Here is a 14,676-nt window from a genome sequence, read left to right as displayed (position 1 = left end):
CGTCAACTATTTGCTTTCATGAGATTTAAATTAAAAACGTTACCATAGAATTTCGATTATCTATCATTCAATGTTATGATTCACATCGTAAATTTATTAAAAACTGTTTTTTATCTGTTTAATAAGAGGCAAGAGTAAAAATCAGGGAAGATTATCAAGACTATCATCTTATGACGGAAGATTGCACAAAGGTAAGATGAATAAATGAAGCAATGCAGTTAATAAAAGTAAAAATAAAAATTACTTAATGATTGCAAAGAATGGTTGAGTTAATTGTTATTTCCAATAAACACAGGCTTATAAAATGAATGCAAATAGCAAAATTCGCCGTTTTCGTGGTTTATATTCATCAATTATGATCAACAAAATTAGTATTTTCTATCTGTATTTACTGTTCAAGGTTTTGATTCTTTTTTTAAAAAAGTACAATTAACTCAGTTCAAATCCTGCTCCTGATTCAATAGCGTATAATAGTTTTTGTTTCAAGATGTTGGCATCGGCAAATTCACATAATTTGAGCAAATTCATACAAGTAGAAGCTGTTGGTAAACGATCTTCTTTACCCGCACATTGAATACAAAATGGAGGATGCAGGTCTTTGAAACCCAAAAGCGGTGGCCTCGAACAGCTTGTAACGAATTTAAGAAGTTTTCGGCGTTTTGTTTCATCAAATTCTTCAACAACTTGCCAAAATGCTTCTATTGTGGGATGAGTCGGTGAATAACCTCCAGAATAATTGACATGAGCTTTCAAGTCTTCAAGATCGATTGGTGTTTGTGCACCAGAGATTAAAGTTTGAAGTTCCCTTGGGTCAAACATACGAATCCAATCGAGATCAATAACATCTGCAAGTCCTTGCTTAAAGGCAGAACATTGACTTCGTATCTATAAAAAAGAAAAAATTGTAATAATTTTTCATACTCTTTTTATTATACAATTGCAATCGATACTCACTTGCTTATTTAATCGGTAATCGGCCATCAAGTGAATGTATTCAATCCGATTTTGAGCAGTAACCTGAATATTTGCACCTCCGGGTCTTAATTCAATTATCTGGTTTTCTCCTAAATCGCTGTTAACCACTGTGAAATCTAATCCTAATTCAGAAACATCACCTTCATAATTTTTCAAATAAACCAAATTTTTATACATAACTGGGTCTAAAGAAGCGAGATGGTGAACATCGATATCTGATGTTTGATGTTTTACCAATATTTTGACCAAAAAGAAAGGTGAAAAAGGTAATTCGACTAACATATTTTCATACAAAGCTTTTCCTAACATTCTTCCGATAAAGTAAAAATGATGCTGATGATTTTCCACAAGCATCTCAGAAGCAGGGTTAGGATAAAGAAGACGTTCATGAGTGGCTTTAAAGAAACCACGATTCGGATCAAAACATGTTTTTAGCAATTCGTTCAGAAATTCACGGAATATTCCACCTCCATCAATACCTGCTTCATCGAGACCTACAGCATTAACTAAAGTAACTCGGATTGGTTTCTTAAGATCTGGTTCATTTTCAGGTGATAATTTTTCAAATGCATCCTCATAGATGAAATTTCGTCTTATCATTATATCTATAGCACTACCAGGTACCATGAATCGATGACGCTCACCAATGTGATTTTCTTTATCTTTAGCCATGAGCGATTGCAATATTTTGACTCTATCATGAAAAGGAACCACAAAAGGTATTTCTTGCAAAATAGTTATATTTCTTATTTCAGAGGTTGATAAAGGAGGTCCTTGCTCTTCTAATTCCCTTTTGGTCAGCCTTCGAACACCTAAAAATTGTTGATACCTTCGACGTTGTCTGATTCCTATTTTAAAAATAGTCGGTTTCTCAACAGGAATGGAAATTTGACGACTTATCCAATGATTTGGTGGACAAAAGGCTCTTCTAGAATCTCTTATATACAAATGTCTCAATAAATTGACAGTCGATTTGAATAGTTTCAACCATTGTTTAACGAATTTGTCATCATCAATTTCTTCGTTACGAACACTTTTCATAGCTTGTCTATATTCTTCCTTGACTGAAAGTTTAGTATCATGATAAGCAAGCTCAATTAATCTGATACAGACATCTTTCAAAATCATGGTCATTTTCTGAAGCTCAACCAATGAGAAAGGCATTGATGAGTGTCGGTGAAGTGAGTGGCGATCTTCTTCTTCATAAAACTCAACATCATCCAGGGTGGGCAATAGATAACTGAAAAGTGCACAAAAAAGAGTGAATTGGGGTAAAAGTGTCCGCCAATCAACGGATGCTAAAGGTAAACCACGAGCAAGAAGTTGTAAGAGAGGAGTTGGTTGATCAAATATTGACGGTGTTGATATTTGGATGATGTAAGACCATAAATGACGAAGAAAGCTTGGTTTGAAAGCTAATGTATACAGTAACCTTTGGAAAAAAGATCAAGAAAAATTAATAAGATGCGAATTAAACTTGGGAAATGAATTAGATTATATTTAAATTACCTGAATTGATGCAGAGCAAATTTATGGAAAAAGAGAAGAGCATGGCAAACAGAAGAAAGAGCGATAAGTAAAATTTTGTTTGGAGATTTTGTGTCCACTAGAGAAATCAAACAGTTCACATGAGGAACCTCATTAATTAACTGAATTATTTGGTTAGCAACCACAATTAACTCTTGGTCGATCATGTATTCTCTATTTTCTCCTGGATCAGTCATTTCCACATCTTCATCTTCATCTTCAGGTGATTCTATATTTTGTTCAGGTAAGTACTGGCACAAAACTTGTAAAATAATTAAATATCTGAATTTATCAGATTTGGACATTAAATGTAGTTGGGGTGACACTAAGGCAACTACATTATACAACTGCCATAAATCACATTTTAATGCCAAACTATGCATTCCATTGACTTGATCTTCAGAATCGGGAAGTCGTCCAGGATATATTGATGAAAGGATTGATGATGGTGTAAGTGAAGCAGGTATTTGATGAATTAATTTTGGTATGACATGAAGTTTGACTTGAGGTGAAAGAGGACCAGATAAAAATTCAGAGAAAAATTTCAGAACAATAGTGGAATTTACTGTTTCTGAGCAGCTTCCATCAAGATCTAGAGGTCGAACTATTAGATTAAAAAGTGAATCTGCAATAGGAGTTGGTGCTTTAATTGTTTCCTCATATGGTTCTGGTACTTTTGAGTCAATTATTTCACGTAAATAGTGAAAATATCCATTAGAAGCTAAGTACGTCCATATATTTGTTAACATTCGTTGTCCTTTTTTCACATCACCCAAAGGAGTGTAAGTTTCCAGAGTTGTGTAGACCTCAATCAATCGAAGAGGCACAGCCACAGACAAGTTATTATCCGTCTTTAGAGATAAACAAAGTTGCTTAATGTTAGCAAACAACAGCTTCCTGATTCGATGAGACCATTGAATGGGATCTTGTAGAAGACATTCAATAACCAAACTTTTGAGCTTGATAAAGGTTTGTCCTAAGGATAGCTTTAATACAAAAGATAAAATAAATAATAATAGATAACACAAAGAAACAACCAACGACTTACCAGGCGAGAACCGTCAGATGATGGATGATAGAATAGAAGCAGCCGTTGGCATGTATTGGTTAAGAAAACATTACAATTTTTTTGACAATTGGTCAATCTGTTGAATTCTTGATCAAATTGTTGTCTGAGTTCATTAAACTTGATATGTTAGAGAGAGGGAGAGAGAAAAATGTACATTACTAATTATGAATATAAATATACAATGATATCACTATATGAAAATAAATTAGCAAAACTTACCAAACGTTTGCGGATTAAATAGCTACGAAAGACAGATTGGATTTTTGTGACTGCATGAATTTGCTTTCGTAAAGTCTGTTGAAAAAAATTATAGATATAAATCAAGTTGTTTGATTGGACCCTTAAAAAGATAAATACTCACTTCTCTTTGTCTGCGTTCTTCTGCATTTTTCTGAATCAACTGTTCCCTTGTTAACTGTCAAAACGAAATAGAATCGATGCCAAAGAGTGATTAAAAGGTTCATGTTTTTCAATTGAGATCAGGAATGATTATTTACCTTTTTCGATGCTCCTCCAAGTCTTTGTTCAGGTTTTGATTTGAAATTTCCTTCAAAGCTAAACATGATAAATGGTCGGAGATAACTTAGGATTCTAATGGGTTATGATGCTTCAATTGGGCCAAAATGGTATTGCGTTTAACTAATGGTAAAAGATAGACAATATAAGACACAATTATTAGAAATTATAAATAAAAACATTCCTGGTTACCAAAAAAACTAACTGGTTCATGTCAAAAAAATTGGAGTGAGTGAAAAATTTACATTACAGATGAAAAACTAATGAGCTAAATGTAAACATTGAAGCAATAGAATTATCCAGATTATTATTGTCAAGATTAACCTTTGACATGTGTAAAATCAAATACTTACATTAATATCCAAAAAGTGAAGACTAAAAAGCTATTAACAGAGATACCATTAATCACAATCAAAACTCTTTAAATGTAAAAACTATTGCTACCATCAGCTGATAGAACTTCATTCAAAATAAAAAAAAATTAGATGGCGCCAAGATCGAAATTATTTACTAAATTAATTGTTTGAAAATCATCAAATATTCAATTTTACTTGAACCTATCACATAAACAATTGGGAAAAAATCCATTGTTAATTCATAAAAACAGGTTTTTTGAATGGGTTAATGTTTCAGCTTCTCTTCTAAAATATATTCATAAATAATTGAGTTCAATTCACACCGCTGTGTGCATAATAAAGGATGTAAGGATCAAGTTCCAACTATCAATCAATTGACTAACACAATCATTGTTTTTCAAGTTAAAGCGAAGAAATGTCTCGATTACGATTGAAATGCGAAAGGTAAGAAAATTTAATTCATTGGAATTAATTTTGAGCTATTCGTCCCGTTTCACCAATATTTTCAGAAATGGAATAAAATTTAGGAAAAATAAAATGAATTGAGAGGCAAATTATATTGTTTTGTAAATAAATTAATGATTTATTTGTCCATTTGATTCTTTAGAAAATTTCAGAAGATCAGAAATTTATGGCGGAATGGTTTGAGGAAGGAAAAGAGAGACGAGTAACTGAGAATCATCGTAATCTGACGGTCTAAATCATAAGTATTTATCGGCCGTAACCAGCACCAGATCCAGCACCGAAACCAGATCCACCTCCGTAGCCTGGTGCACCATAGCCTGATCCAGCACCGAAACCACTTCCATAGCCGGCTCCATTTGGTCCATAACCTTGTCCAGCACCAAAACCTGAACCGTATCCAGCTCCGAAACCTGGACCACCGAATCCTAAATGAAGCAATGAGAAAGGCAAACAAATGGGTTAGATATTGAAATTGAAATTTTTATATTTCTGATTATTTTATGAATAAAAGAGATTGAAACTTACCACCGCCGGAACCAGCTCCGAATCCTGAACCATAGCTACCTCTTGGGTATGGGTATGGGTATGGGAAGGCTAAGGTAAGAGTGATCAAAGAGAGGACGAGAAGGATAACGGACTTGATCATTTTGAATAGAGTTGGGTTTGTGGTGGGTTTCAAGAGAAAAGTTGAGATGAGTTTCAGGATAGAACTTGGAAACAACTGAAGATACTTTTCACTCTCATCAGCCCTTTACATATATACATATTCTGGGACTGAGAGAGCTAGGGGAATCATGGGGAAGATGATCAAGATAATGGAGGGAGAATAGGTGAAAGAGAAGGAAAAGTGGGAAGAAAAAGGTAGAAAGTGAGAGTAAAAAGGGTTAGCCCAAGATGAATTCAGTTCTGGGTTTTCTTGAAAATTGCTAGTGAAAAAAGTGATAAAACTGGCTTTGGAAAAAGAAACAAGATGAAGAAAAAAGATGGAAATGAAGATGATAATTAGTTAGGAAAGAGATGAGAATAGAACTGAAACTGAGAAGCGTCATGGATGAAAATTTAATCCTACAGCTACAGAATACGCAATTAATAACGAAAGATTAATTACCTTTGATTGTAAGGTCGATATTATTCAAGTATAGTTGTAAGCCTTTTTCTCATGACAACATTAATTGTGCATCAGCAAGTTACAAAACGTTGACCTTTCATTATGACCCAGGCATGATAGTAACATGATTCAAAATTAACTTTCACTATTTCCTATCAATAGATGAACTGGATAAACTTGTTATTCCAATTGCCAAACAAGCTTCTAGACCATCTTAAAAATGACGAGATAGTCTCACATGAGCCCGTTTTACATGGCCATTTATCACTATTTGTCAACTTTCTTTTTTTTGAAATGACAGGTGAACCAAAGGTGGATCCCAATTAGAGTGTGAAAGGGTTTGGATCTGGATAAAAATAAGAGATAAGAAAATTTATGAGTTTAAAGTTAGATACCCAAACATGAGTTCAAATTAGTTGGTAACAAGCTCTAGTATAATATTACCATCAATGCACTAGTCTTCAGACACGATGAGATCAATAACATCAGCTATTCCGCGCTTGGAAACAAAACATTGAGTCAGCTAAAATCTTCTAGAAGAAATGATAAAAAATACAAATGAAAAATATCGAAAATCGTCAAGAAATAAATTGAAATTTTCTTATTTTAAAGGTTGTGTTCAATAATGAAAAGGACTCACAAAATTTCCTGCACACTCTATACCCAAAGATCAGAGTTGAGTAATGATACTCTGATTTATTTCTTGATTGCTTCAGATTTCAATAATTTAAAATTGAAATTAATTTACTTTTCCTGTCAACTTCGAAAAATTTCTCTGCATGAATCTACAATTCTAGGAACAACAGCAACAAGTCATCCATGGACATAATGTGTTCCTGGTACTTACCTGATTTAGTTTCTGACGATGAATGAAATTTATCCAATTGGTAAAACCATTGTGTAAAAAATATCCAAATATTGATTGGTAAACAGGTAGAATTACCTTGTTATTAGTTTATCATTAAATAATTACAATACAATAATTAGCTTTTTTTCTAGTCTTTAGTTATCTGCCTAAGATGGCGCCAACATCGATGTTTTAATTTTTCAAGCTTAACAATCCCTACATTAGACATTATTACATTGGATACAATATGAAAAATTAAAAGCAAAATCTTAATGTAAAATATTTATTTAAAAATTACTTTTAGTCGAATTGTCAGTGAAACTTTCTTTTTCAACCCTGTTTTCACATGAAATTGAGTTCAGATAGCATAAACATATCACAATAATGTCGCAGCTTCTCAGAACCTATTTAAGTTACCTTTCAACTCTAATTATATTTGTGTTAACCAAGTCTTGCTGTCAAGGCTTAATCAAGCTCTTGAGGGAAAGTCCCCGGACCAATTGAGAGAGTCTTTTCTTTAACAAGATTACATTCTCATTGAATTCAATTGCCGAGAAGATGAATCAATCTGAGCCTAGTTGAAGTTCAATGGATTCAATGGTCTACATTGAAAGTAAAATGCAAGAAGCATTCCTAATCAGGAATGTCAACAGAATGGGGCTTACTCTGGTTTAACACACTTTTTGTTGATTCGCTTATCGCCTGTGTTTACCTGAACATTTTAAATTTCATTTTTACTTTATTATCTGGTAAAGAAACCGAATGAAGATCGTGTTGCAACTTTTATTGGTGAAATACCTTTAGGACCTTTTCGAGTGAAATTATACTGCTATTAGATTATTACCAGTTCATCTTACCAAGCTGTGACGATCTCTGGGACGTTGCTAAATGACAGCATCAACTTTCACTGGAATGACTAACCTGGAATCACTGGATTTGAGCAATAACCTTTTGACTAAACTGGAGCGAAATGTCTTCAAAGAAACCAAAAAACTGAAATCACTGGATGTTTCTTATAATAAGGTGACTGAGCTTGGAAAGTCGGATTTGACTGATTTAATCAATTTATTCTCCTTCAACTGTTCACATAACAAAATTGCCAAGCTAGGACGATCTCTTCTCAGTCGTAATGCTCAGCTGAGAGAAATCAATTTATCTCACAATCAATTGAAGGAAATTGATTCTTACCTATTGAAAGGAGTTCGTTTCTTGAAGGATATCAACTTGCAAGGCAACAATATAACAACTATTGCCAAAAACGCCTTCAAAAACGCCATTGGTTCGTATGCTTCGCCATGGAACACGGATTCTTCTTGATGGAAACCTGGTCAGCTGTGATTGTGGTTTGTTGGATTATCTTCGGTGGCAAGTTGTTAAAAAGGCTGAACAAGGCAACAACATAACAACTATTGCCAAAAACGCTTTCAGTTCAACTACTCGATTAAAAAACTTGAACCTGGCTTATAACCAACTGGTCGAGTTGACCCAAGAAGTATTTAAAGATCTTCAAGGGTTAGATCGATTGGATTTGTCACATAATGGAATCAAAACAATTGAAAGAGCTTCAGAGAGAGGTTGATGCATCTCATAATAGGATCAAAAAATGTTCACGATTCCAATATCTCTGAATACTCTTCACCTTCAACATAACCAGATTGATACAATAAACTCAGGAACATTTCCAGTCATGAACGCCTTGCTTGAACTATACCTTGATTCAAACAAAATTAAATCATTGGAACCTGGATCATTGGCTAGTCTGTTGGGTTTAAGATCTCTTTCACTTCATAACAATAGTTTGTCAACGGTTCCAAGAGATGCTTTACAACAATTGACTTCTCTGTCTTATCTTGATCTGAGTAACAACAATATCACTCATCTCGAGGCGAAACAGTTTGGCTCGTTACCTGTTGTATTTGAGCTTTACCTTCAATCAAACAAGATTAATCAAATTGATAATGGAGCCTTTGAAGGATTACTCCAGCTAATTAAACTTAACCTGAGCAACAATGATTTGAAATTACTTGAGCCTGGAGTATTTAAGACTCTTGTTTCAGTGCGAACCTTAGATTTGTCATTCAACAAATTGAACAAACTGGAAAACAAGACTCATGGTATTCTGGAAGATTTATTATCATTGGAAAATCTAAATGCTAGCCACAATTTAATTTCATTTGTCAATGATAGGACTTTTCCCCGATCTCCTTATATTCCTTACAATTACATCCCAACATTGACACCCATTTTTGACCATGGATTATGGCGAGTGGAAAGATTGATACTCCGAGGAAACATAATCAATGAAATCAAGTCCAACGTGTTATCAAATATGACTGAGCTTCGAGAACATATTGGAATATTTGTCCATTGCTGAAAACAAGCTTTCATCTATCAATATGGTTGAAATTGAATCAATGAGATCCCTTAAAGTATTCAATATGAGTTTCAACAGATTCTCAGTTTTACCAAGTAAACCATTGGTTCGTATGCTTCGCCATGGAACACGGATTCTTCTTGATGGAAACCTGGTTAACTGTGATTGTGGTTTGTTGGATTATCTTCGGTGGCAAGTTTAACAACTAAAAAGGCTGATCAAGGCAACAACATAACAACTATTGCCAAAAACGCTTTCAGTTCAACTACTCGATTAAAAAACTTGAACCTGGCTTATAACCAACTGGTCGAGTTGACCCAAGAAGTATTTAAAGATCTTCAATGGTTAGATCGATTGGATTTGTCACATAATCGAATCAAAACAATTGAAAGAGCTTCAATGACTAAGATGTATAAAGTTGCTATTGATTTAAGTTACAATGGACTTGAAAAGATTGAACCAGGAAGCTTTCTCGATTTAGCTAATGTTACAACCCTTAATCTTTCCTACAACAATCTCACCTTACTGCTTAACTTGGCCTTCGAGAATTCGGATGTTACCAATCTATTACTTGACCGGATCACAACTACATTGTCGATTTAACTAAAATCCTCATCTCTAATTTAATTTAGTTTTGCTCGTTACCTGTTATATTGGAACTTTACCTACAATCAAACAAGATCAACTGACTAATGACTAACATGTTTTGCTGACTGATCACTCGGTTTCAACTTTTCTATTCAAAGCTTTGGATCAGTTAATTCGATATGGAGAAATTAGGGAATTGACAGAAGAATACTTGACTTCATTCACTCCAATAATTCGCATTGGTTTAATTCATACACAAGGAATTGTGTTACTGTTAAGCTACACGATCGCGATACATTGAAGGATTTAGATTCGACCTAATTAACTTGAAAGGAAGAATATAATTTTATTGAGTTTTTCAATTAGAATCACACAAATTAAGAAGATTTTTCAGTTTTACTAAATTAGTCTATGAAATGATTCCCTGCCTAAAAGCAAATTTGAATGCAATGAATCCACCAGCAAACGCCAAAATAAATATCATTGTGCTCAATCCAATTGTCAAGTTAAAGTTATTTGATTTTTTTGGTGATTCAGATGGCTGTGGATCAGTTTTACTCTTTCCTGTAATCTTCCTGTGATTTATGTAAATTGAACAAATTTTGTTGTTGCTCTTTGATTCTTCAAATAGTCCAGGTTGATTAGCATTACTTGGCTTCAAGTTTGTCCATGAACAACTCGTCAATGAAACACTGCTTTTATCATTTTCATTTAAATCAATTAATTGACAAAATTCAAAAGTAAAACAATTAGCATCTGAATTACATTTGGAAGCACAGTGTTCTAATGATAGAGGATCAAAATTTCTCACAATTGATTCTTTCATATTATCATTCAGGGCAAGTCCAACTTTATGTTCATAATGGAGTTCAGATTTTATGTAAAGTAAAAAAATTGAAAGATTAGTAAATCTTTAAATTAATTTTGGATCAAAGTAAAGGTTTTTACTTGAATAATGGGAACATCCAGCTTCAGCAAACTTTCAGTTTGTTATATTTATTTCATGAACTTTATCTATCTCAATGTGGTTAACATGTAAGAAGTAGACAGATTCATTTCTGAAAGGAATTGGGATAAAAAATAATAAAAAAGAAACTCATTATTATATACTTCGAAATCAGAGATCTGAGATCCCAATATTTGTGTGTTGCTCATTCAAAATCTTGTGATCGATCTGGTGAATCTCTCAGGTTGAGATAATTACCAGTTCATCTTACCGGTTATTATTGTTTTTCACCGTAATCAACGACTGAGCACATCTTTTAGCCCAATCACCAATTGTTACATCGATATGGTTGAAACGGCATCTAAACGATATCTTACAACTAGACTTTTTCCAGAATACTAATGGAATAGATTAATAAATGATTCTAAATCGAAGTTGAGGAAAAAATTAGTTCAATAAACACAAATTAATATGTTAATATGGTATTTACTTTGATAGATGTTACATCCATCTGCATGACTTATTTTGTCTTCGAGTGTGTCTTTCAATGAACTCGATGTTTATCCACTCAGAATACATTCCTTATTCTGGTTCACACAATATGAAAGTGTATTGCAATCATCATCATTGGAACAAGCCATGAAACAATCCTGAAGAGTGCCTTTCTCAATCTTGAATTGTGCTTAGCATTGAAATGGCGATCACTTTTAAGGATCGGAAAATCTTCAGCTCTCAAAGGTCTGGAACCCCGTCTATGTAGTTGCTGGGAAATATCACCAATCTCTCCAGGTCCATTCACAATGAACAAATCTTTAGCTGATAGCCCAATGGACAACGAAATTCGCCTGATGAGACTGTATTCCTTATCTGTTCCGAAACGTGTGACATGGTCGATAAATAATTTGCATTTATTAATGGTGCAACAGCGGATTTAGCTGGTGACAGCTCATAAGAAGTGCAGTCGCCATTGAACTTTAATGTGATTCTAACCAAATTAGTACTTTGATGCATTAAACAATCATTATTGGAACAAAAGCTAAAATGATAACACTTTTAAGTTGCACTGAAATATTAACTTATTAAAATCAAAATCAGATAATCGGCCTCAAAATGGCTTTGAAGTTTTTTTCGATTGTTTTTACCGATATCTTTCGATCTATTAGTCCCAGAGAAAAATTGATAAAATCATTGAGATTCTCTCACTGAGATCTATCTTCATATGAAGTTTCAAAATAATCGAAGAGGAGACAGATTTCACTCTGGCCCTTACTGGAAATGACATGAAGTAGACTTTTTCTTAAGTTAGAGATTAAAAAGATAAATAGAATTCTCAATCTTTATTAGATCCTTTTCTCTTTCCCTTAACTTAACCCTTTTCAATAAGGATCGTTGAAAAAATTATTCCCATTATCTGGAACATCACTGTACAGGGTGTACAATGGTTTGAATCATACTGCTTTTCATGTCATTTTATATCTAAAAATTAGTTTGAAAAAATTTATTTCTTAGGCGAGTTCCGTCCGCCTTTTTTTTCGAACACTTTTCATTAGATTGAGTTCAGAATGAATTGCCACTTGTAGATAATTTAATTTCTAGAATCAATGAAATGACAAGCTAGATATTTTTCTTCGATCGTCCTCTATCGATTGCCACCTCATTCAGTAAAATCGGTTCTAGGTATCTCGTTTAGTTCCCTTGTGAGTTAACATACTTCTAAGATTCATTGATCCAATGAACCATTTCACTACGATATAACCTTGACAAAGAAAAAAATAAACTCATTCAATGTAAATCTTTTTTAGATCCACACGACAGTTTATCTAACGCTTTTCTTGATTTACCATATGAATAGTAATCATTGATTACACCTTTTCAGGCTACACTGGTGTTACGACTGATGTTTCAACTTGTGATGAAGATAATAAAGATCAAGGTTTGATTAATTGTCACCCAAGTCTCTTCCATTATCTGAGTTACATTTTATCAAACAAAAGCTGTGATAAGTTTTACATAAAAAATTAATCTTTTCGAGAGTCCATTTCATTTGGCCTTATCTATTACATTTGTTTTTGAATATAAATAAACTTTGTATCTGAAGTGCCTTCCATTGATTTTACACAATTAAATCTTTGCATTATCCATTTTCTGGAGCCTTTGCTTCTTTGTGCACTAAAAACACACGCAAATTTCTGAAATCTTACAATATCATGACTGTAATTGACTTGAATTTTAGATAGTTTTAATGAGAACGATAATATAAATGATTTGGTTTATTATCACAGAAAAGTTACAATGAACAATGGCCATTTCTGAGAAACATCAATGTAACAGCACACAGGGAAGCTTGACCTTTGCTCTTTTATATTTACTTATCACAAATTTTGCATCGATTAGAATGCTTAAAGGGTGAAATTGCAATTTTATTATTTCCTAATTCCTAGAATTGGTAATCAGAATTTAAGTTCATTTTATTAGGTGATTGTTTCTTCGACAATAACAAGATCGCATGATTTCTGCACAATAGGAGCAAAATGTTTATTTTGTATAAATATGCCTTTGAAAAATCATTCAATATTCAATTGAACAAGAAATTGATATTTCTCGAGTTTTACTTTTAATTTTTGTTTCAAAATGTTTTCAAAAGTATTCATATTGCTTTTACTTTCGTTGTTTAATGTTGAATTTTCAAGTCAAACGATCATCGAAAGAAAGTGTAATGACAAATATGAACCAACTAGATACAACGTAATTACCTATGCAGGAGATCTGGGGTTAACAGCCGTTTTCCAAATGGAATCAACAAATGCTTTTGAGCCAATACTAAGTGTGGAGCTGAGGCAGTACACTAACGAAAGTTCTGATTACATTACTTTTGAAATCGAAGACGAGTCAATTTATTCAACTTACGTGTTCAAATATCAACATTATGCTCATATTAAACCAACTTGCAGCTCTGGTTTTGTGCGTTACGAAGAAGAATCTAATTGCATTATAAACCAAGGCACATGTAAGTGTCTTATAAAGATAAATACTTTGATCGAGAGTGAAAAACCCCCTGAAATATCATTAATAGACATGATTGCCCAGCCGAAAGTCACGAAAATTACGATTTCAAATGCGCTAAGTCGTGATATTGTTAAAGATGCGACTGGTCTTCCGATATATCAATGGTCATATGCTCGATACTGTGAATACAACAAGAAAATATACGATATTGATGGCAATATGATAACTTTGAAGAAAGAAAATGGTACATTTGAATTGTTCATCTACCGCCTTACCGAGAGCGAACTCGAGAACCCAAGACAAGTAACCTTGATCAATTCAAAAAACAGTTCAATATCTATCTTTTGTAATGATGATAGAAATGAAATCATTACTTTGACTAAAACTGGATCCAAGGAAGAGTCAGTGTTGGACAAATATATATTTAGAAAGTACATGGATAGACTTCGATGTGGCATCTCTTTGTCGCTCGAAATTGAGAGCGAACATTCATCATTTTCTTTCAATGATGTACCATTGAAACTTATTTATAAGCATAATGGTGCTGATAATATAATACAAGAAGTAAAATTTGAGTCTGACTTCATTGATGTATATTCACCTGAAATTGAAACTACTTCAACAGCTTCTGTGGATAAACATGATGTTGTCGATGAAAACCAGGAAACTGATAAAGTTAATCCTTTAATAGGAGTTGCCTTGACTATTATAACTTTAGTTAAATCTTATTTCGATCTTTGGTGATCAATCAACTGTAGATTTCGAATTGATTTACTCGAATCGTTTAAATTTGTTATCAATCCTCATGGTAAAGTTTCAGAGATTTATTGCTCTGTGATTTGATATTGAATATTAAATAAAAAAAATTCGCACCAATTTTTGCAATTCATTATTAATCT

At 33.2% G+C, this 14,676-nt stretch overlaps 3 protein-coding genes and 1 non-coding gene across 5 annotated transcripts; 2 read left to right on the top strand and 2 right to left on the bottom strand.

The window, feature by feature from the left end:
• Positions 1–222: 222 nt before the first annotated feature.
• LOC107360452 (ubiquitin-protein ligase E3C) lies at positions 223–4,516 on the bottom strand. Of its 2 annotated transcripts, none has more exons than XM_089267614.1 (8): positions 4,293–4,516; positions 4,069–4,210; positions 3,933–3,986; positions 3,791–3,865; positions 3,551–3,688; positions 2,485–3,488; positions 955–2,407; positions 223–885 (listed from the first exon to the last, which is right to left on the bottom strand). In XM_089267614.1, the coding sequence occupies exons 2-8, from the start codon at positions 4,132–4,134 to the stop codon at positions 430–432; spliced, it is 3,246 nt and encodes a 1,081-aa protein (XP_089123740.1). In that variant the 5' UTR covers positions 4,135–4,210; positions 4,293–4,516; the 3' UTR covers positions 223–429. The 2 variants fall into 2 exon arrangements, with proteins under 2 accessions (XP_089123740.1, XP_015782602.1); XM_015927116.3 differs by having other exon boundaries at positions 4,441–4,516.
• A 486-nt stretch (positions 4,517–5,002) lies between these two features.
• LOC107360454 (uncharacterized) lies at positions 5,003–5,627 on the bottom strand. Its single transcript, XM_015927118.3, has 2 exons — positions 5,434–5,627; positions 5,003–5,333 (listed from the first exon to the last, which is right to left on the bottom strand). Exons 1-2 carry the CDS (start codon positions 5,552–5,554, stop codon positions 5,155–5,157), a joined length of 300 nt encoding a protein of 99 aa, XP_015782604.1. The 5' UTR covers positions 5,555–5,627; the 3' UTR covers positions 5,003–5,154.
• Positions 5,628–7,300: 1,673 nt separating this feature from the next.
• LOC149094239 (RNase MRP) lies at positions 7,301–7,541 on the top strand. Its single transcript, XR_016199364.1, has one exon.
• A 76-nt stretch (positions 7,542–7,617) lies between these two features.
• On the top strand, positions 7,618–9,377 carry LOC107360190 (uncharacterized). The gene is made up of 3 exons (XM_089267445.1): positions 7,618–8,094; positions 8,255–8,430; positions 8,464–9,377. The coding sequence occupies exons 1-3, from the start codon at positions 7,752–7,754 to the stop codon at positions 9,235–9,237; spliced, it is 1,293 nt and encodes a 430-aa protein (XP_089123571.1). The 5' UTR covers positions 7,618–7,751; the 3' UTR covers positions 9,238–9,377.
• Positions 9,378–14,676: the final 5,299 nt, after the last annotated feature.

Source organism: Tetranychus urticae, chromosome 2 (assembly GCF_039701765.1).
Source record: "Tetranychus urticae isolate SD_2017Ah chromosome 2, NJAU_TeUrti_SD_1.0, whole genome shotgun sequence".
NCBI lineage: Eukaryota > Metazoa > Arthropoda > Arachnida > Trombidiformes > Tetranychidae > Tetranychus > Tetranychus urticae.
This window is presented reverse-complemented; position numbering and strand designations above follow the sequence as displayed.

Coding starts and splice junctions, on each gene's coding strand:
- LOC107360190 (XM_089267445.1), top strand. CDS start 7,752: ATGACAGCATCAACTTTCACTGGAATGACTAACCTGGAATCACTGGAT. Junction 8,095..8,254: donor GAAGGATATCAACTTGCAAG/GCAACAATATAA, acceptor AGGCTGAACAAG/GCAACAACATAACAACTATT. Junction 8,431..8,463: donor AAACAATTGAAAGAGCTTCA/GAGAGAGGTTGA, acceptor TAATAGGATCAA/AAAATGTTCACGATTCCAAT.
- LOC107360452 (XM_089267614.1), bottom strand. CDS start 4,134: ATGTTTAGCTTTGAAGGAAATTTCAAATCAAAACCTGAACAAAGACTT. Junction 2,408..2,484: donor TTTGCTCTGCATCAATTCAG/GTAATTTAAATA, acceptor TTTTTTCCAAAG/GTTACTGTATACATTAGCTT. Junction 886..954: donor ATTACCGATTAAATAAGCAA/GTGAGTATCGAT, acceptor TCTTTTTTATAG/ATACGAAGTCAATGTTCTGC.
- LOC107360454 (XM_015927118.3), bottom strand. CDS start 5,554: ATGATCAAGTCCGTTATCCTTCTCGTCCTCTCTTTGATCACTCTTACC. Junction 5,334..5,433: donor CGGAGCTGGTTCCGGCGGTG/GTAAGTTTCAAT, acceptor TGCTTCATTTAG/GATTCGGTGGTCCAGGTTTC.